The 18875-nt window shown below is 45.7% G+C and overlaps 1 protein-coding gene and 1 long non-coding RNA gene across 8 annotated transcripts in view; one reads left to right on the plus strand and one right to left on the minus strand.

Annotated features, from left to right (window-relative positions):
* KATNAL1 (katanin catalytic subunit A1 like 1) overlaps positions 1 to 16644 on the minus strand; it is a 37974-nt gene extending 21330 nt beyond the window's left edge. The window contains exons 1-3 of one of the 6 annotated variants that reach the window (XM_037376311.1): positions 16565 to 16644; positions 9133 to 9308; positions 383 to 543 (exon numbers count right to left, since the gene is read on the minus strand). In XM_037376311.1, the coding sequence (XP_037232208.1) occupies positions 383 to 543; positions 9133 to 9294 (323 nt within the window). In that variant the 5' untranslated portion in view covers positions 9295 to 9308; positions 16565 to 16644. The other 5 variants (XM_037376312.1, XM_037376313.1, XM_037376314.1 and 2 more) reach the window with 5 other exon arrangements.
* LOC119142843 overlaps positions 16457 to 18875 on the plus strand; it is a 62805-nt gene continuing 60386 nt past the window's right edge. For both annotated transcript variants that reach the window (XR_005102450.1, XR_005102451.1), the window contains exon 1: positions 16457 to 16578. This is a non-coding gene — a long non-coding RNA (uncharacterized LOC119142843). The remainder of the gene's footprint in view (positions 16579 to 18875) is intronic.

Below are 18875 nucleotides of genomic sequence, written 5' to 3' on the forward strand. Positions count from 1 at the left end.
AGGATCCTTTGGTTCTTGCTTCTTACTGACTCCTCAGCCACCACTGAATTTAACTGCACAAATAAACTGAAATGGAAAAATTTTCTCCCTACACATGAGAAAGGCAACTGTCACCAAAAGCCCACTTACTTCTCCAGCAGACTCTAGTTCCAGGCACTTAGCAAGTCACTCCTACAAGAGTGGAGGAGTGACTTTCTTTAGAACTTCAGCAATAAATGTGACTGTTGTTTAATTACTTTTTTCCCCAATGTATTAATTCTTTATTACAAATGACTAAGGGGTAAATGAAATGTGATTTTCCTGTTACAAATGCATTCAAAAAGAACATAAAATTATGGCAACCTAACTTTATTCCACCCACTCTGCTTAAGCCTCTCTTTACCTGTGTTCAGCTGGAACAGGAGGGGGCCAAACAGCAGGATCTCTAAAAGGCTCATCTTGACAGGATACAGGGGTATCTGCAGGTCCGTCCATTTTAAAACTCTCTAAAGTGGAGACAATGCTCTTAACTTGCTCATATTCTTCAATTAACTCTTGTTGGACCTTGAGAAATGCATACATTATTTAAAAATTGTTACCATTCAAACTTTTTTTTTTTAATCATAAAACTAACTCAAAACATACACTGCCCTCAAAAGCAGGGACTCCCAAGCCTTTCCTTTCACAAACCCCAGACGTATCAGGCTGACAATAGGTCTTTAACAGCATAAATAACTGAATCTCTGTAGAGTTCATCTTCCTGCTTGTCAGTGTCATAACCAGACAGAGGGATCACTCTTCCATAACAGGTGCTGATGCTGATTTACGTGTGCATATTGACATGTATGCACACAAACACATACTTTTGCCTAGTAAGGGTGCTGTTGGCAGATCTTTTAACATATTTGCTACTATTCTGGCATAAAAGAACTTCTCTGATCACGGTTTCCAAGGTCCTAATTATAAAACTGGCTAAATAATTAAAATATAATATTACAAAATTAGCTTTGTGAGGGGCAATGTCACCTAAGCACAAGTCAATCTTTCATGGATTGCAAAGATAAGAACAGAAATTGGGAACCTTAACACCATATAGCGTAAGTTCAAATGATAAGTACACTAAGTAAAATAAAAATGAGAGGAAATTATGTCTCAGAACAGGTTGCAGAATTATGCAGCTGAATTTTATACTTCAAGTTTCTACTGCCACTAGTGAGGGAATTAGAACTACTGCAATAATTTCAAGAGTATTCATTTGATACTTGTCATTTCAATTTTATTCCATGAAGCCTAGGAAAAACAAAACCTGTGTAGAAATTTGCTAAATTTTAAGTGATATGGCTTGTTACAAGCTCAAGTTTTGTATGCTAAGGTCACTGGTTCTTAGTACACACCAGCAGCAAAAAACTGCATTATACATTCTTCTTAGAAGCACAAGCTTTCAGTGCATTAGCTTACGATGTGCTAGGATTCACCTGAGTGCACTTGTATTGCATCTTACCAGTCATCTGGTCATCACCTATCACTCAGTGATGCCTTCCATCCTGTGGATCAACCTCCGTGCTTATGTTGGTTTTTACTTGCTTGAGGGTTGGTGTTGGTGCACAGCTGAAACTAATTAATGCATTGCTGTGCATGCCACTAAATCAGTATCGGCACTCTGCAGCTAGGATTACCTTAGGCCAGCGTGAATCTTGCCTGTTACAAGCTTGTAGCTGGAGCTAGGGACATCCTGAACCTTTCCACCCACTGGAAAGGCACATAGGCTCTAAAAGCTCTCATGAAGAAACACTACAGTCAGGGTATTTGCAGGCTGCCACTAGGCACACTACTGAGTGAAGGCTACAACTAACAGACACTGCAAGGCTGAATCAAAAGCCAGGATCTGAAGTCAGCTTACAAGAAAGCCAAGGAAAGATACCAGGCACCCAGCTGTGTTCATGTCATGTGTCCATGTGAAAAAGAGCTGGGAGAAATACTGCCTGGGAAGGCTTCAACCAAACTTCACTTTGTGGCCCAGGAAGGCAACTGAGGACAGCATCAACAGATGTCAACAATTCAGCCTGAAATCCAGACTCTCTTTACTGTGCAGATTCTGAGTAATCAAGAGGATCAAGAGTATGGAGGTCTGCAAATCCAGCCTGTCTGCTGAGGTTATAACAGCAGCAAATCAGGAAACTAGCAGTACACAGCATCACACCTTATGACTGTTCTTCTGAATGGTGCTTACTGGTGAAAAGATGTGGCCACTAGCCTGAAATCTTCCTGTCTCCCTGTGTGTCTGGAAATGAATCGCACTGAGCACACACAGAGTGCTGTGTCTTGTCAGCACACTTTCAGAAGCATGCCTCTTCCAGCTTGATTTTCACCTGCTCATTTCATTTGTCTCTCACACTCTCATTTCCCCTCTCAGAATGGCATCTTTCCCTACCCGCCCCGCTCCACATATTCAAAACAGCAACAACAACCCCTCAATTTTGGTGGGGCAACTTCAAGACTGAAAGCACTATCTGACATAACTGTTTGGTGGGTAAGGTATATAAAAGAATGAATGATCAAATCAACAGTACTCTGTAATGAACACACATCACCTCTTTCCGGAAGCTACATTTCTCCTAAAGTACTACCAGGTACATCCCCCAGCAATGTATCATTCTGCTCTGGGGAATTTTCCCACTACAAGGACAAATCAGGAGACTTCAGCAGCACAAAGAAATTCTTCTCTGCTTTGAAACCTTGCTTAAGAAGAAGAATATACGTCACTGTTGTCAGCAAGATACCAATAGGGATAGAGGCAAAGTGAAGGGTAAATCTCCAAGGCCCTGCACGGTTCTTGCAATACTGCATTTACTGCACCAGAAGCTCTACGTGCATCTGTACAAAAGGAGCCTTAGGTATAGGAAAAACTTGATTATTTCACAGGGCAAAGCAGCCTTCTTGCAGATGGGATAGCTCTGCTTTCCAAAGACATAGGATATCCAGCTCAGACAGGATTGCTCCTGCCCTGCTTTGCTGTCTGCTTTCTCATCACACAATCAGCAAACACATCCCCCATGCAAGAACTTCCAGCTGAGTTACAAATGTGATTGACTACTAACTTGGTTACTTCAAACTGTCTAACATGCATCCCTCCTGTCCAAAAATAAATCCAGCTGAACAGCTGCTGTGAGGTACAAAGGAATGATACAACATAAATCCTCCAGGGCACTGCTCCATGAGAGACAGCCACTTCCTACTCCAGTGCTCCAGGAATACAGACAAGATTCCTCCTACCAGCCTTCCAACACATGCGAAAAAATTGGTGGAAAGCAATTTGCTAGCACTGAGGACCAGAGTGCTGTCATTCAGCTCTCTGGACCAGCAAGGAGGATTGTGATATAGTGAGCCTTAGATGACTTGGAAGCTGAAAGAGACAAACAGCTGCTGGCCATCTCTTAGCCAGACCTGAGCCTGACCTGAAAAACAACCCCTTACTGCTTAGTCAGTACCCGGCAAACCAACCAACAACAACCCCTCTATGCACTCAAACAACAGGACTACAAAGGAAAACCAGCTGATAAATTCCTAGAGGCCTTAAAGAAACCAAGTAAGATGAAACAGGTGCAGAAAGAGTTTCTTGCAGTTGAGAAACAACCCAGATGCGAGCCAAGAAGGGCTGTGGTATAATTACAGAGGTGACTGAGCAGCATCTTTGAGCTATCAGTGCTACTCTGAAGCAACCTCAGAAGGCTGCAAACAGGAAAATCACTGGACTCACCCAGTCTTTCTGCCCCCCCATCACACACTTTCCCTGGGTGCCAGAGCCCTCACTGGGGCCCAGCTCAGGTTGCAGAGAACCTTAAGAAAGCTTTTAGGTTATTCATGTTTAAGCAGTTTCAGTAGATAGCATAGGCTGAATTAGCAGCTCATCATTGCCAAATAGAAAGATCTTGCTTCTCCTCACTTATTCTACCCAACCACACTCTACCTCTGCTCTTCTGGATTCAATTCTGGCATCTCAATACAGTAAGCCAGCTTGATAAAATGGCATAAAATTAGTCTAGGAGGGTAAAAAGAACTAAAGGACACTCTTGATGGGTTAGCAAGCCGCACTAGCTTGCTACTCTGTGATCAGGTGAACCCCAAGACAAAGAATAGCAGGGTGCAGCGGAGGGAGAAAAGCTGGTGCAGCTGCAGGGGAGACTAGATGGGGAAGAGCTTGGCCTCTCTGGGCACAGCAGGATGTTAACTGGGTTCAGCTACCATGTGAAACTGCCTTTTCCCCTGAGCCATGCTGGTATACCAGCCACCCCTACCTGCCACATCACCTCGTCCACAGAAGCAGCACCATGGGCACTGCGCGATGTTGGAAAGCCTGATAAAAAGCCTTTCAGTCCAAGGGGTGGTCCCACATCTTTGTTTTGACATTCTAGCCCTAAGGATTTACAGTAATGAATCAGAAAACACATCCTACCATAGGGGCTTAAAACACAGTAACCAAGAACTGAGTTCACTCTTAGTGCCTGTTCCAAAACCCATGACAGGGAGTTCCTTTGTATTTCACAATCCAGCAACCATTGCACCTTTGGCATCACCAGCTTTCATTTGCTACACCAGAGCTTATACTCCTACACAACTTCCCATAGCAATAAGCATGGGTATTTGTACCTTTGTAAATATAAATGTGTGAGGGTTTTTTTTAATATATCATGCAGGAATAAAACCAATCAAGTTTCTGTAAAAGTGTTTTCCAAACTTGAAATTACTGCGTGCAACTAGTATTAGTTATTCAACAAGCTCCATTTTTAAAAAGTGAAAATAATGATTCCCTAAACCATACCCAAAATGGATGCCCTGTAACCCAATCTGATCCCATGCAGTCTAAGTATAGTTCCTGTAACCACAGTTCTTCATGAGCTACCTGCAGCATATTCCTTAATTACTCATGAAGTAACCTACAAAGTGTTAATAAAACAGGGACGAAGCAAAAAGCAACATAAGCAGAGATCGACTGATACCTGTTTAAAATTTTTAGAAAAAAGTAAAAGTCATCCTTCAGTCTTTATGCAAGAATACAGTGCACTTAATCACCTGCTCCAGTGACCATGGTGCCTTGCTGGCTGCTCTGAGCTTTCTGAGAATCGTTGAACTCCTGTCTCAACTCCGACTGAAGCTCTTGTGCTCTCAGATATTGTGCAACACAGAGCACACAGTTGTAACATGCAGCAGGTTTTGCTCGACAGCCACTGGCCTTGTTGTAAGCCAGTACTGTCTCCCGGGGGCACGCTCTGCTGTCATTCTGCAGCTGCTGAACTGTCACTGAAGCAGCTCTTTCCTACAAGCCAGCTGTCTAGCAAAAAGACTGCAACGGCCAAGAAACTCTCTCAGAATAAAACAGGGGGAATGTCAACATAAGTAAAGTTCACAGTAGCAGTCATAAGAGTAAACCTACCTTTTATTGTTGTTAAGTAGAAAAAGAGATGAGTTGCTTCAGATTTTGAACCTTTCCAGTCCCAGCCTGCATTTACATGGATGAATATGCCTACATGTCAGCCAAACCTCAAAGCACAACAAAGAAGGAACTTTTTCAAATGAGCTCAGAGCCTAGGAGTGAGGATAACACTCAGCCACCCAAGAGCAAGCTGGGCACTCCCTGAATGCAAAACAAGTAAGGGTCTCAAGAGCAGGTCACTTTTGATATCCGCAAGTCAAGCTAATTATCAGATGATTGATGACAACGAATTTTCCAAAGGGTCAGAGGAGGTCAAACCACTGCTTCGGTGGGCCCTCTAGGATGCATCTTTTGCCCTTTTGAAATTCTGCAGGTTGTGCCAGACTAGTAACACAATCCCTCTCACCTCATCAGTGCTGAGTTTCAAGTCCTAGAAGCAGTATTGCATCAAGTGGAACTAAGCCAGTTGCTCCCAGAGGAGCAGATGACACATGTTCACATTCCTCCTCCTAACTATCAGCACCAAGCGCACAGAACCCTTGAAATCAGGGTGCTCAGTTGCAAAGCTGAAGTTGTCTGATGGTGTGATATGAAATGCAAGCCATCAAATACATGCACAGAATATGATTCTGTCCAGACCAACATGTAGAAATTTGAAAACAATGACACCTACACAAAGAGAGGTAGATCAAGAGTGTTTGGGAGTCTAACCTAAAATCCCAACTACTTCTGGCTCACCTCTGCTCTGCATTGCTCAATAAATTGCTGGAAAAACCTTGTGTTGTACACAAGGCAACAAAACAAATCCACCTAGCATGAGGTACCTCTTCATGATGGAGCATCCACTGTAGAGGAGTGACCAGATAGGGAGAACAATGGTTCATAAAACAGGTATGAGTTGGTCAGCTCCAGAGCCACGGCTGTAACTATTCTTTGCGATGTTACTCATGTGAGTGTTCCTATTTTATGAAGGAACATGTACACAAACACCTGAAACTGAGTTCACTGCCTCAGAAGTATCCATAGGACAAACATCCTGTTTGTGTACTGTGCGCAAAAGTAGAGAAAGGAAGGGCATGCTTCATACTGCCATATCCCCTCAGCATTGGCGTCCCAGGAACTCTTCAAGAGGTTCAAGATTGTGAATGGGAATGCAGAGAGTACATCTCAGAAACAAACTGACTTAAGTAACAATCTTCTTCTTCGAGCACTTATCTATATGCACATTCACTCTGTGCACCACTCCCAACAGTAAAAGCTCTACCTGCCCAGTGTCTGCTAGAGATTGCTGAACCCACCTCCAAAAGGTACTGGTGATACCTTCCTCAGAGAATGGAGAAACTGAAGAACCTAAGGAATAGGCTAGTTCCATATGCCAGAGGAGACACAATTTCAAATGAAAATCAACTACATTCATTCCCTTAACCTAAGAGTTGCTTTGCTTCTTGTGCCACTTGCAAGAAGCATATAGGTATGGGAGTCTTTTGCTTCTGCATATCACTGGTACCAAGTGGGTTAGACCTGAATGTTGCTAAACTTACACAATATGTATGTCATAATTCTTTCATGACAATGATCTAAAGGAAAATCTAAATATTATTTTAATATTGTGAATGAGTGTTTCTTGTGATCCAACTTTCCGTTTAATTTTTTTCAGAACAGGCTGTCTGTCAGACAGCTACTGAAAGTGACTGACAGGTTGGATGTAGCTGCTGTTGGAGTTGGAAAGTAGTGCTAACATCCAGATCATCAGACTCCCTCTTAGTCTGTCTCATAGAGTGAGAAAGTACAACAATTATATATCAAGAGTTGGTAAGAAAGCAAATCTACTTCTATAGGTCTCACCAAACAATTCAGGTGGAGGTATGGAAAAGCTAGTGGTTCCAGGGCTATATCGTTTGCTCTCACAGCTGTATCATTTAGTTCCCAGTGCTATGGGTAGTCCCATAAATGAATGAGAAGGCAAACACCCTGTGTATGAAGCATTTCTCAGTTTTTTAATCACGCTTCTGACTTTTTGGTGTTTGTCCCTGAGCCAAGACTGACACCAGTAACAGCAAAGCAATATTCTGACAAAGCTCATCTGCCACCACTGTGCTGGGAAGTTTCAGAATTAACATGAGCGCACAGCGTGACAGACGCTACCCCACCTGCTGCTGATCTTTCTGGGGACAGTTCTCTAAAGCATTTATGGGACACAGTCAGGGGCCATTCTGTTTTTACCTAAAAGGGATAATTTCTGAGACGATGCCAACTTCAGATCCTCTGCTAAGGAGCCAGCTGCCCTCCCCAGGGAATAATCCTGGAAACTGTGTCAATGGTCCTTTTTTACTTGAGGCTTGTCTCCAAAGCATAGCATGCATTCTGTGGTGCACAGGCTTCTCTGAAGCAGTTCAAACAACACATGACATCATGAGACTTGAAGTAACCTTCATAAGGTAAGAGCTGTTAAAAGTTGAATGGAAGAATCAATGTCACCAGAGGAAACACTAAATACTAGAAGTGAAGACAATGCAGTGATGCAGCTGCAGAACAAGGAAAGCCTATGATCTACCTTCACGTCAGCTACAAGTTTGGCAGGAACTGAGGTCACACATGGGGCATGAATACCTTGTATCAGCGTGCCCTGGCGTGGGAAAAGCTTGAGTACAAATACTTGACCATCTCCTATACAACATTCAGTTTATCACATCATCAGAAAAGCTAGGAACTATCACTGCTGCTTGTACACACACATGCTTTGCAGACAATAAGCAGGCAGATTTCTGCTGTTCTATGATAAATACCTATGAACAGTACTGCATTACAAAATGATTGCTAACAGTGTTGTAACTATCTGTACACAAAATACTCTGTTAGTGCCAGATTTCAAGCACAAAACCATATCCAAAGCACCTGCTACAATAAAAGGGAAAAATTTGCTTCTGTTTTTAACTGACATCATTTAAACATACTGTATTCAGAAAAACTCTTCATGAAACCATCTCTTCAGCTACTTACTGCAAAATTACATCTTTTATGTGAGTTATGTTCTTCTTTCGAAACATAATATTTATGCAACATGAATGCTTTGTTCTGGAATACAGCTTTGTATGTTTATCCTCCAGTTATTTTATTTTTTTTATGGAACACATTTTGCACAATGAAAAATGGGACCACAAAGTGTAAGGAAGACTCAAATACTGGAAGTGCTAAATAAGGATTCTTACACTTCACCTGCAGATTACTTCCTTGGCTTCAGCAGTACTCTGTTTAGTAGGGAGATGCATGTGTGCAAGACTGAGAAGAGTATTGGAATTTTAGAAACCTGATCCAAATTTGCACACTGTAGCATTATAGTTTGCTACTCAGACAACCATTCTAGTGATGCTAACCCATCCACTCACATCTTAGTTTACTGGACGTTAGATGGTCAAAAGATAGAACAGCAAAAGGAAGTCCTCAGCAAAACAGCTTTCCAAAGTATACAAACACACACAAACAAACCAGGGATTAGCCAATCACCCTAAGTGAAAACAACAAAAAATTGATTCAATTAGAACAAAAGAATTCCTTTTGAATACACCACAAAAATATTTTGCCATAAATATCAACAAAATATTGTAAAAGAAGTGTTGCAAACAATTGAAATATACATGCTCTACATCTTAAAAGGTTTGGGAAGTATAGTGTGTTTTGCAAATATCAATTAATAGAATAAAGGCAACCTTATTTCACCCTACCTGTTGCCATTTGCCCTTAAGTGCTGGATCTCTGATCGATTGGCAATGTCTCTCGATTTGCTGGATGACACCCTGGTAATATACCATAGAAGAGTCATAATTCCCAAGGAGTGCATATTCTCTTCCTTTTTTGGCATTATCACAAATCTCTGCTAAATTCATCTTCACTCAGAAATCTAAAGGAGAATATAATCATCAGAAAAATGAATTTTACATGCTGTAGAGTAATTCAGACTGTAACACTTTAGTTTTGTCTTTTTCTCTCATAGTTGAATTGTATCTTTTCCACCCCCCCATTCCCAGCCAGTCCCCCTTTTTTTCAACCATTTAGCTCTGGTGTATCTCTTCACTAGCCTCAGGTTTCAGATCACGAATCACAACTCTTTTATAGTGATAAACCCCACAACTTCTCTTCTGCCTTTGGCCCCAATCCTATTTAATGCAAGAAAATTAAATGCCCTGCCCACATTGAACCTAACAAGCCAAACTTTAATTTGTAGATCACCACAATGTATTAGCAGCCATCAACCCGTGAATCACAAATCACACGAGGCATTAAATTGCTTTTCATACTGTTGTATTACATACATGCCTAAATGTGCCAACCAGCATCAGGGAAGTCTGCACTCAGCACTTTCAAGACCCCTCACCCTAATGAGATTACGATATGGTTGAATGACAGCTCTACTATAGACGAAGTTGAGAGCTTCATTCTGTTCAAATATTCTTTCAAAGTACTCCAACATCCACATGCTGAGTTGGATTTTTTTCATTAAATTTAACATGTCACTTTGGGATTTATGGCAGAGCTAGCAATCCAAATTCAAGACACCTTAAAACAGTGATCCCAAAGTACGACCTTCCCCTAGTCCCCAAAACAATTTAAGATTTACAGATTTTACTAACATTCTTTATACAAGTAGTAAATCACAGTGTGACTTTAAGGCAAACCCATAGCCCAACTTTTCCCAGTAACCCATTCAAGAAAGCAGTATTAAACCACACAATCAAAACTAAGCTGTGTTGTTCAGCTAGGTTTGTATTTAAGGTTCAAGATTGAAGCAGTGCCTGCTCCTTTATCTGAATCCTACATGACTCAAAGTGATGTGGGATTACCACACAAAAAGAGCATCAATTCCTCTCCCTTGTCCTCTGACTCAGGATGGGTGGCGTCCCTGACATTCAGCCAGATATAAACCTCTGGAAATCAAAAATAAAAAACTACAATTCATAGCTATGTAATGCAGAGAGTTGCATTGACCAAGGGGGAGGAGGCCAGCTTGGGAGGGTCATCCAACTAGCTGCATCAAGGGATTGGCAAGACCAAGGTGGTGGAGAAAAAAACAGGGAAGGAGGGATAGAGGCAGACAGGGAGAGAGCGGGGCACAGGGCCTGGCGCAGCGCACAGTTCTGGCTGCACAGCAAAAACAGTCTGTGGTATGGGAGTGCATGCAGTCGGAGCAGGCAGGAGCAGAGAGAAGCCAGAACAGGAGAAGCAAATCCTAGTTGGTTGTAAAAACTTTAGTAGTTTTTATAGAACAGACAAGACAAGATCAAGACGGCATTAAGGGGAATGTATCTTATGCCTTTGTATTCCCTTATGCTTAGCAAAATTCACACCTCTGACAACAAGTTAAACGTATATCCACATAACCTTCACTCTGCCCTCGCTGAACGCTGCCTATAGCAAACATGCACTCTGCCTCTCAACAGTGCCAAACTGATGGTCCTTACTGCTACCTGCAGCTGCACACCAGGTCTGCTCCACTACCTCTTCATTCCTGCTCCTTGTAACTAAGCCATGGAAACCTGTTACCCTTACTTAAACCCACAGGCCACACAGCTTCCATGTAGCTGAAGACTGATGACAAGAATGTACTGCTACACCATGGCTGGCACTCCACCAAGCGCAGCAAAATACATTGAAGATTTACTTGTCCTTGTGCCATGCCACACATTTCAGCTTCCAGATCATTCCCATGGGCTGTTATAAATTTCTGGGCAGGATGTAATAACGTCACAAGACAGACAGCAACGCTGTTAGGCACCATGTTCTGAAATCCAGTCCTGAGGTATGACTATACATTCTCCACCCCTACGAAATAGAGCCAGGATGGCCCTCTTCCACTGCACAATCCTGGAACAGGTCAACTGCCCCACAGAGCAAAGCAAGGAAGAAAATTCCAGAGTTATGAGGTTTTGATTTTTGGATTTATCCACTTTTTGTGTGCACCCATTTCTATTACCAGAGTCTAAGCAATGCATTGAAGCTGTTCCTTTCTCAAATTGTTCTTACTGCTTGGAAGCTTTTCTTTACAATTAATCTAAACCTGCCCTCCTTAGTTTAAGGCCGTATTGTTCCTGTAAGCCAGATTCAACCAGTTTCAAACACCTTCCTCTCCCTTGATTGTGTTTTCACTTAAAATAGTACAATGATCCTATTTTTAATTTTCTCTTCGAAGTTAAAACTTATTAAAATAGAGAAATGCAAAAATATGACAATACCTTACCTGGAAAAGCATAAACTGCAATACTGACTGTAATATTATCAGCAGAAGAAAAAAGCATTTTTTTCCCTGCATGACATGCAATACTTACTAGATGCCTACAGAAGTCTATTTCTAACTGAAATACAGACTATGTTTCCTTTTCATGTTCTTGATGTATTTTATTTGATTTTTAAAAATGAACTGCAAAAAATTTAAATAAGTCTTTCCTGCTGTATTAGAAAGATTATCCCTTTTATTTTGGACTTTGGTGCAGAACAACTGGTCTTCATTTGTGGTAATTAACTGTCCCTGTTCAGAAGCAATCGCTGATGCTGCAGACAATTATCAGGCATTACGTTCACATGTCAAAAACAACATTTTAACTGATTGCTGTCAGATAAAAAACAAACAAAAGGCTTGCCAAGTTCCACAGCCAAATTTATCTTTCCCTGTTAACTTGGCTTTGCTTAAACTTGCAGCTGTGGTCCCATGGACTGCTGTGAAAGCTAATGATCATTACCTCACAGGATCACAACTCCTGTTAAAATATATGTATATAAAAATAAAAACGAGGCTCAGTTCCAGCAGATTTGGATTGAAACTACATTTAAATGGCTTCTTGAAACAAAGACAAGAAGTGTGCTATGCCAGTGCTCTTTTTTTTCCCTTTTGCTGTATGCAGCAGCAGCAACAAGAATGGCTGCAAACACAGCAGCAGCACTGGGGGTTGCAGCAGGTAATGTCATTGGAGTGTTCACTCCCTGTTTGACATGTCACTTCAAAGCAGCACACACACCAGATAAAGCATACACACCCACTGTGGCACGAAACCCAGCACTGAGGGATCTTTCAATTCACTTAAGCGCTTTCTGTTCATTGTTTTTTGGCTTCTTTGCATTGAAACTCTGTTTTGAAACAGCAGACATGGAGTTAATAGGGAATGCACACAGGCCTCAAATTATTTCTGTGTGGAATCTTCCAAGAGCTAATTTGAAACAGAGTTGAATGTTACTTTAAATGCAAGTGGGGAAAAAAATATCTTCAAATGAAGACATTCATCACAAGTTAACAGTAAACACAAATACATAAGAAACCACAAAACAGTTGGCCAGTGTTTTAATTAGAGATAACATACTATTGCACCAAACAGAAAACACCCTGGAGAATGAAATGCCATTTTCAAAGCCTTTGAACTACAATTTTCTGAGGAACTAGAAAGAGAAGAAACAGAAATGGCTGTGCTATCCCTAAAACTGGCTGCAAAATGTATCCTTCCCCAGACCACCTCCTGTACCAGCTTCAGGCATATCCACAGGGGCGCACCACCACTATTCAGGATAACAAGGTGTCATCGGCTAGGCTGGGTAACAGAAACAAAACCAACCAACAACAACAGACACTATGGGGCACTCCAGGGAGCGTAACTCTGTACACAGGCAATTTAGGCAGTGAGAGGCTTGCTAGGCTCTCCATCTTAGGCCGCTGGACCCAGGCTGGCTCCACACATCACTCTTCTCTCTAGCACAGTCTCCAGGGCTTCTGGTATTAGTACCACACCAAAGCCAAGCTAGTGTTCAGGTGGCACCAGCCCTGAGGTGACTGATCCCTCCTCTGACAGGACGCAGGGCTCAGATACCTGAAGGATTCTGCAGGGCCTGTCCAGACCTCAACGAAGTGGAACTCTGCCCAAATCAATAATCCCTCTGGCCATTTGTGCAGCCACTGGCTTTTCTGCACATCACACGTGTAAGCACTTCTGGTTGAGCAAACATGCCACCGAAGGCTCCCAAGATGGGTCTGTGCAGAGCCAGCTTGGGTTCAAAGTGTTTATTAGGTCAGTTTCTGTGCCAAGAAAGGCAGTTAAACTGCTTCTGCACCTGATCCCGAGTGCGGCATATCCATGTTCCCACAGCACTGCAGCTCATGAGCCCTGCCAGACCATAATCAGCTCTACAACAGTTCAGTTCTGGTGCTGCTACATTCCTAGCACAGCCAATCTGCAACCCAGATAAACCTTCCATGAATAATTGCAGGTTTAATGGACTCACACGTGTTTATAACCCTGACTCATATGATCAGAATCTAGGCCTGAATACTTTTCCATCCTTTGAATTCCCCTCTGAATTCCAAAGAATTGCCTCTTTAGGACTATGAATGTGGTTTTTTTTAATTAGAATTCTGTTTTTAAATTGTTCTACAAAATACTATATATTCTTTAAATATACATTTATATGCATATTGCTGCTAGTGCTACAGGCATCAAGTCTTCAGATTTCAGCAAATCCCTAGAAGAACTTCTCAATTATTTACACAGAAAACTAGACAAAGGCCTGTTGTTGTTTCCCTGTCTTCCATTGGCTTTTCAATCTTGAGATAAAACTCTTTAAACTGAAAGAGGGTAGTTTTATATTAGATATTAGGAAGAAATTCTTTACCATGAGGGTGGTGACACAGTGGAAAAGGTTGCCCAGAGAAGCTGTAGATGCCCCATCCCTGGCAGTGCTCAAGGCCAGGCTGGATGGGGCTTTGAGCAGCCTGGTCTAGTGGAAGGCGTCCCTGCCCAGGGCAGGGGAGTTGGGACTAGACTGTTGCCTAAACTCTGGGATTATCAAACTTGGATTTAGTGTTTAACTATATGTTAAACAAATCTGTGCACAGAGTTTAGGTCAAGCTGACCCTCTAAAGTCGTCAAAATTGATGAATGAAAGGACTTCTAATCAAGGGAATCAACCTTGGGAAACAAAGAACAGATAGTGAAAAGAACACCATTATCTATATTATGCAGAAATATACAATAATATATATTATCTCCAAGTGAGAAAGTTCTGGCCAAATGAAGAGACAAGCAGATAAGGTGTCACAATACACAGAGAATTAGTAAACAGGACAAAGGTAATTGTCATAGCGAGAAATCGCGACCTCCAACTCAAATAGCTCCCCCACAAAAGAGGGCAAAACCCCACTTGGGGAGCATGTGTAGTTAGTTAAAAAACTTTAGTGCTGTCTGAGGATGCATACTAATTTGCATTAGAAGCAAGAAACTTGTAACCAATCCTCTGTGTAAATGAAAATGAATATGTAATGTACTATGAATATGCCAAGTACTCTATTGTATATAATGTGTGCCCTCGAGTCACTTGGTGTGCACATTAGGAGGAAATATGCCCTGTGCACCCAGTGTTGCAATATACCACTGTCAGCTTTCTAAACTATCATTTGGTTTGGAGAGTTTTCTTAGTTACAATTTTCGGTAACAAGATGATCTTTAAGGTCCCTTCCAATCCAAACCATTCTGCGATTCTATGATCGTGAATAGCTCAGGGCAGGAGGATCCATTCCTCTCCATCACCTGCTCATAAGCCCAAGTCTCCAAGAGCAAAGCACCCTGGAAGCATGCTGCAGCAGCAATGATCACTTCTGCACCTGGCATGTACCAGGAGCTGCAAGAAGCCTAAGCCTGCCTAGCATGTATCTGACATGGGAGTAGGTGGAATGAAAAAAAAAAAAAAGAAACTGCAAAAAACCCTTCAACTGCAATAAAAATCAAACATCCATTGGAAAGAAACCTATGTCTGTGACATTTGAAACTGTATAAGGAATAGACATTCAATATTCAGCATACACAAGGGAGCACTAATGCATTGATCCTTTTAAGATACAGATTTTCAGTAAGAAAAAAATAACTCCCTCTAATATGCCAACCATAAATATGTATATTTGAAATATGGTATGGAACACAGGAACTGTAATTTTATTCCCCCTCATGCCTGTTGGAGAATACAAGATAAAGGATAACACTATAACTTGTCATCAGAGGACACGGAGAAGGGAAAGAGACAAACAGCAACACTGCCATCGTGACAGAAACGTGGGCACAATAGAAATGAAGCAGAATTATTCTAAAAGGTAACACTATGTCTGTGCACGTAAAGATGACCTAGGGCAAGAAGCTCAACAGAGCCTAAGTGCAGTAGGTCACGTGAAACTGCGAACTATGAAGTAAACTGGTTGGGGAAACTTTCCAGGGCCACCAGCTCCTGGCTTTCTTTGACCACTGCCTCCTCCATCTCCATTTACCCAGCCTCCCATCTACTCTGCCTTCTGCACAGCCCTCCCCTTGCATCTGCTCAGCCACTCTTTCTCCAGCAGATCTTTCCCCTCTCATCGGTCTACTTCTGTTCCCATGTGCCCCCTTCCTTGTACGCTTTCCTCAGCCTCCAGCAGAGCCCTCTCCACTCGCATCCACACAGCATCCGATCCTTTCCTTGCCGCCACCCAGCCCCACCCCTGCATTCCCTCCTCCCGCAGCACGCCGCCCCCTGCAGCCCTCCACCCGGCCTGCCGCATGCCCCGCCCCGGCTGCCACCGCCCCCCCTCGCATCCCGCCCCTCCTCCAGCATCTTCCTCCTCCTCCTCCTCCTGCACCACCCCCGCCCCGGTCCGCCCCGCACCCGCCCCTGCGCCCACACCCCCGCAGGCACCGCGCTCCCCCGCCACGCTGCCCCTCCCTCCAGCCCCCGCCCCCGGCAGCGGCAAAGGGCCAGCCGGGCCCCCCGCCCGCAGCGCTCCGGCCCCACCATCCCCTCAGAGGCGGCTCCGGAGAGACAAATCCCCTCAGCGCCCTCGTTACCACCTCACAACAGTCCCCTCCGCGGGGGCCAGCCGCGGTCCCCCTTCCCCCCCCAGCCGAGCGCACTGGGGTTTGTAGTTCCCACCCGCCGCCTCTCCCCTCAGTCCCCAGCGCCCGGCGGGGGGCGCGAACTACGCTTCCCAGCAGGCTCCGCCGGGCGCTGCCCGCCGCCACCCTCTCGCCGCTACTCCCCCCCTCCGTCCGCCACCTCCCTCGGCGCGGCGGGACGGCGGCCGTTGGGCCGAGGGCCGAGCCGCCGCCCGCCCCGGGCAGCGCCGTGAGGGGCCGCCCTGTAGCCGGGCCCTGCCGTTACCTGGGAGAGCCAGGGTGCGTGTCCGCGGGCGGGAGCGGAGCGGGGAGGGGGGCGCAGCGCTTCTGCTCTGTCAGAGCGGGGTAGGGGGGGGGTGAGGGGACCGGGGCGGGGGGGCGCGCGCGCGCGGCGACGGGTGGTTGCCGGGGCGGGTGGGGGGTGCGCGCGCGTGGCAACGGGCGGTTGCCATGGCGGCGGCGGCGGGGCGCGGGGAGGGGGGGGCGCGGCGTCCCGCTACCCCGCCCCCACCGGCAGCCCGCCGGGCCCTCGGGCGGTGCCGGGCCCGCTGCGGAACGAGCTGGCGGGCGGCCAGGCTGCGGCCTCCCCGGAGCGCCCTCGGCCTCGCCGCGGCGGGAGGAGAGGGCGGCGCTGTCCCGGCGAGCTTCACACAAAGGGACATCCCGCTGCGAGCCCGGGGGCGGCAGCGCCCGCCTTCCGGCGGTGCCCGGGGGATCTGTGCCCGGGAGCTGCCGGGCGGGGCGCAGGGCGAGGGCCAAGCGCGGCGGCGGGCGGCCCGGCGGCGGGGGCCGGCTGTGGGCTGGGCGGGGGCCGGCGGCCGGACGCGCCTCCGGTACGAACCGTCCCGCTTCGCTTCAGCGGCGGGAGGGGCCGCCTGCCCCCCGCGGGGGGCGCGCACCGAGGCCGGGCACCGTCTCCGCTGGCGGGTGTCGTTGCTTCAGTGTAACGGTGACGGGACAGATGCAGGGATTTGCCTGTGCCCGGACCGCAGCCGTGCCCGGCACCGCCCGGTGTGTGTCGCCGCCGACAGTGAGCGTCGCCGCCGCTTCTCCAGCGTGTGCCCCGCAGCGAGCGCGGGCAGCCTGGCCCGCCAGCGGAGCGGTGCGGCTGGGGACCTCTGAGGATGGCGTTTCACCGTCAGTGCAAGCCAGCCCGTGTCCGTATTGCCACCGAAAGGGGCGGTCCTGCCTGCCTCTCTGACCGTGGCTGTGCTTTCCTGTTGGTTATTTACACCGCAGTAACACGTTGCCATCTGGCGAGGCGAGCGTGCTCTCTGATCCGGTGGAAAGCCAGTCATGCCCCTCCGAAACATCGCCGGAGCTCAGCGGGATCGCGTTCCAGAACTGGCCGATCCTGCAGAGCTGCCGCAGGCACGAGCGAGGCGGAGGAGACGGGGAGGCAGGAGCAGCCCGCAGGTCCCAGCGGATCTGAGCTGACTGCCCGCAGCTGCACCGCTGCAGTGAGTCCTTACGGCTGGAGCTGCCCTGTGACAGCTCTGGGAGTGTCCCACTGATGGTGATCTTGTGATGGCTCCCAAGAATGCCACGTGATTTCTCCCGAAAATGTCAATTGTCGTTACCTTAAGGTAGCAGCGTGAGGTTGTATCTCGCAATAGGGTTCTCAGAAACGTTTAGCTGACACAAGTGAAAGAGCAGGGATTGAAACTAAAAGCTCAGTGTGCCTCTTAAACAATACAGCATGTGTGAATGTGTCACTCATATATCTACAGATCTCGCTTCCCTCAAAATCATGTGGAGATTCTTATGCCTTTGTGCGTATTTTAGAACTGGGGCCAAAATCGTGATGAATTCGTAACAGCTGCAACTCCAGCTTCCCCTTTTCCACATTTCTTCGAACTTGCCTGCCCATGACATCAATTCCTGCTGGTTTTTCGCATACGCAGAAGCATAGATGCTGTGCAGACTCTACAGAGCTCAACAGTTCTTGGGGAGATCAGATCATAAGCAGCCTGCTCCCAGCACTGCTATAATGTCTCTTCCCACTAGACCATATACCTCTTATCGCATTAGGTGACACAGAGAAGGCTGGTTATTGAGTCATAATCCCTGTATGTTTGGTTAGGGACTTTTTTTCCCCATCCATTTTTTTTAGTAATTCTTGAGTCAAGTGGAGCGGCTTCATAGTGGAAGAGGGTACCCGTACTACTGCTGTTCTCCCTTTGAAAAGTAGTTGCTCAACGACAGAGCAATAGCAGCGTCACCCTAGTTAGACCTCTCAGAGGGAAAGCATTGGTCTGCGCAGTTTGGCAAGATCTACTACATGACTAGGTCAGCAGAAAGAGAACCACATCTCCAGGTTCCTAGCCCTGCACGCTAGGTTTATGTAAGGATCATAGGATAATTCAGGTTGGAAGGGACCTCAGGAGGTCATCTAGTCCCGCCAGGCAGTCAGTAGTTCATAAACTTGCTAATAAGGTAAATGAATGGTTGTGAGTGTGAAATTTCATAGCCTTTCCTGTTGCTGAAGTCAGACTCCAGCAGATCTGGCTGGAGCAATGCAAAAAATACTGCTTCTCGACCATCTATTCTGCCTCCTTACTGAAGGTTCCTGCCTC

This window comes from Falco rusticolus, chromosome 2, assembly GCF_015220075.1.
Source record: "Falco rusticolus isolate bFalRus1 chromosome 2, bFalRus1.pri, whole genome shotgun sequence".
In the NCBI taxonomy this organism is placed as follows: Eukaryota; Metazoa; Chordata; class Aves; order Falconiformes; family Falconidae; genus Falco; species Falco rusticolus.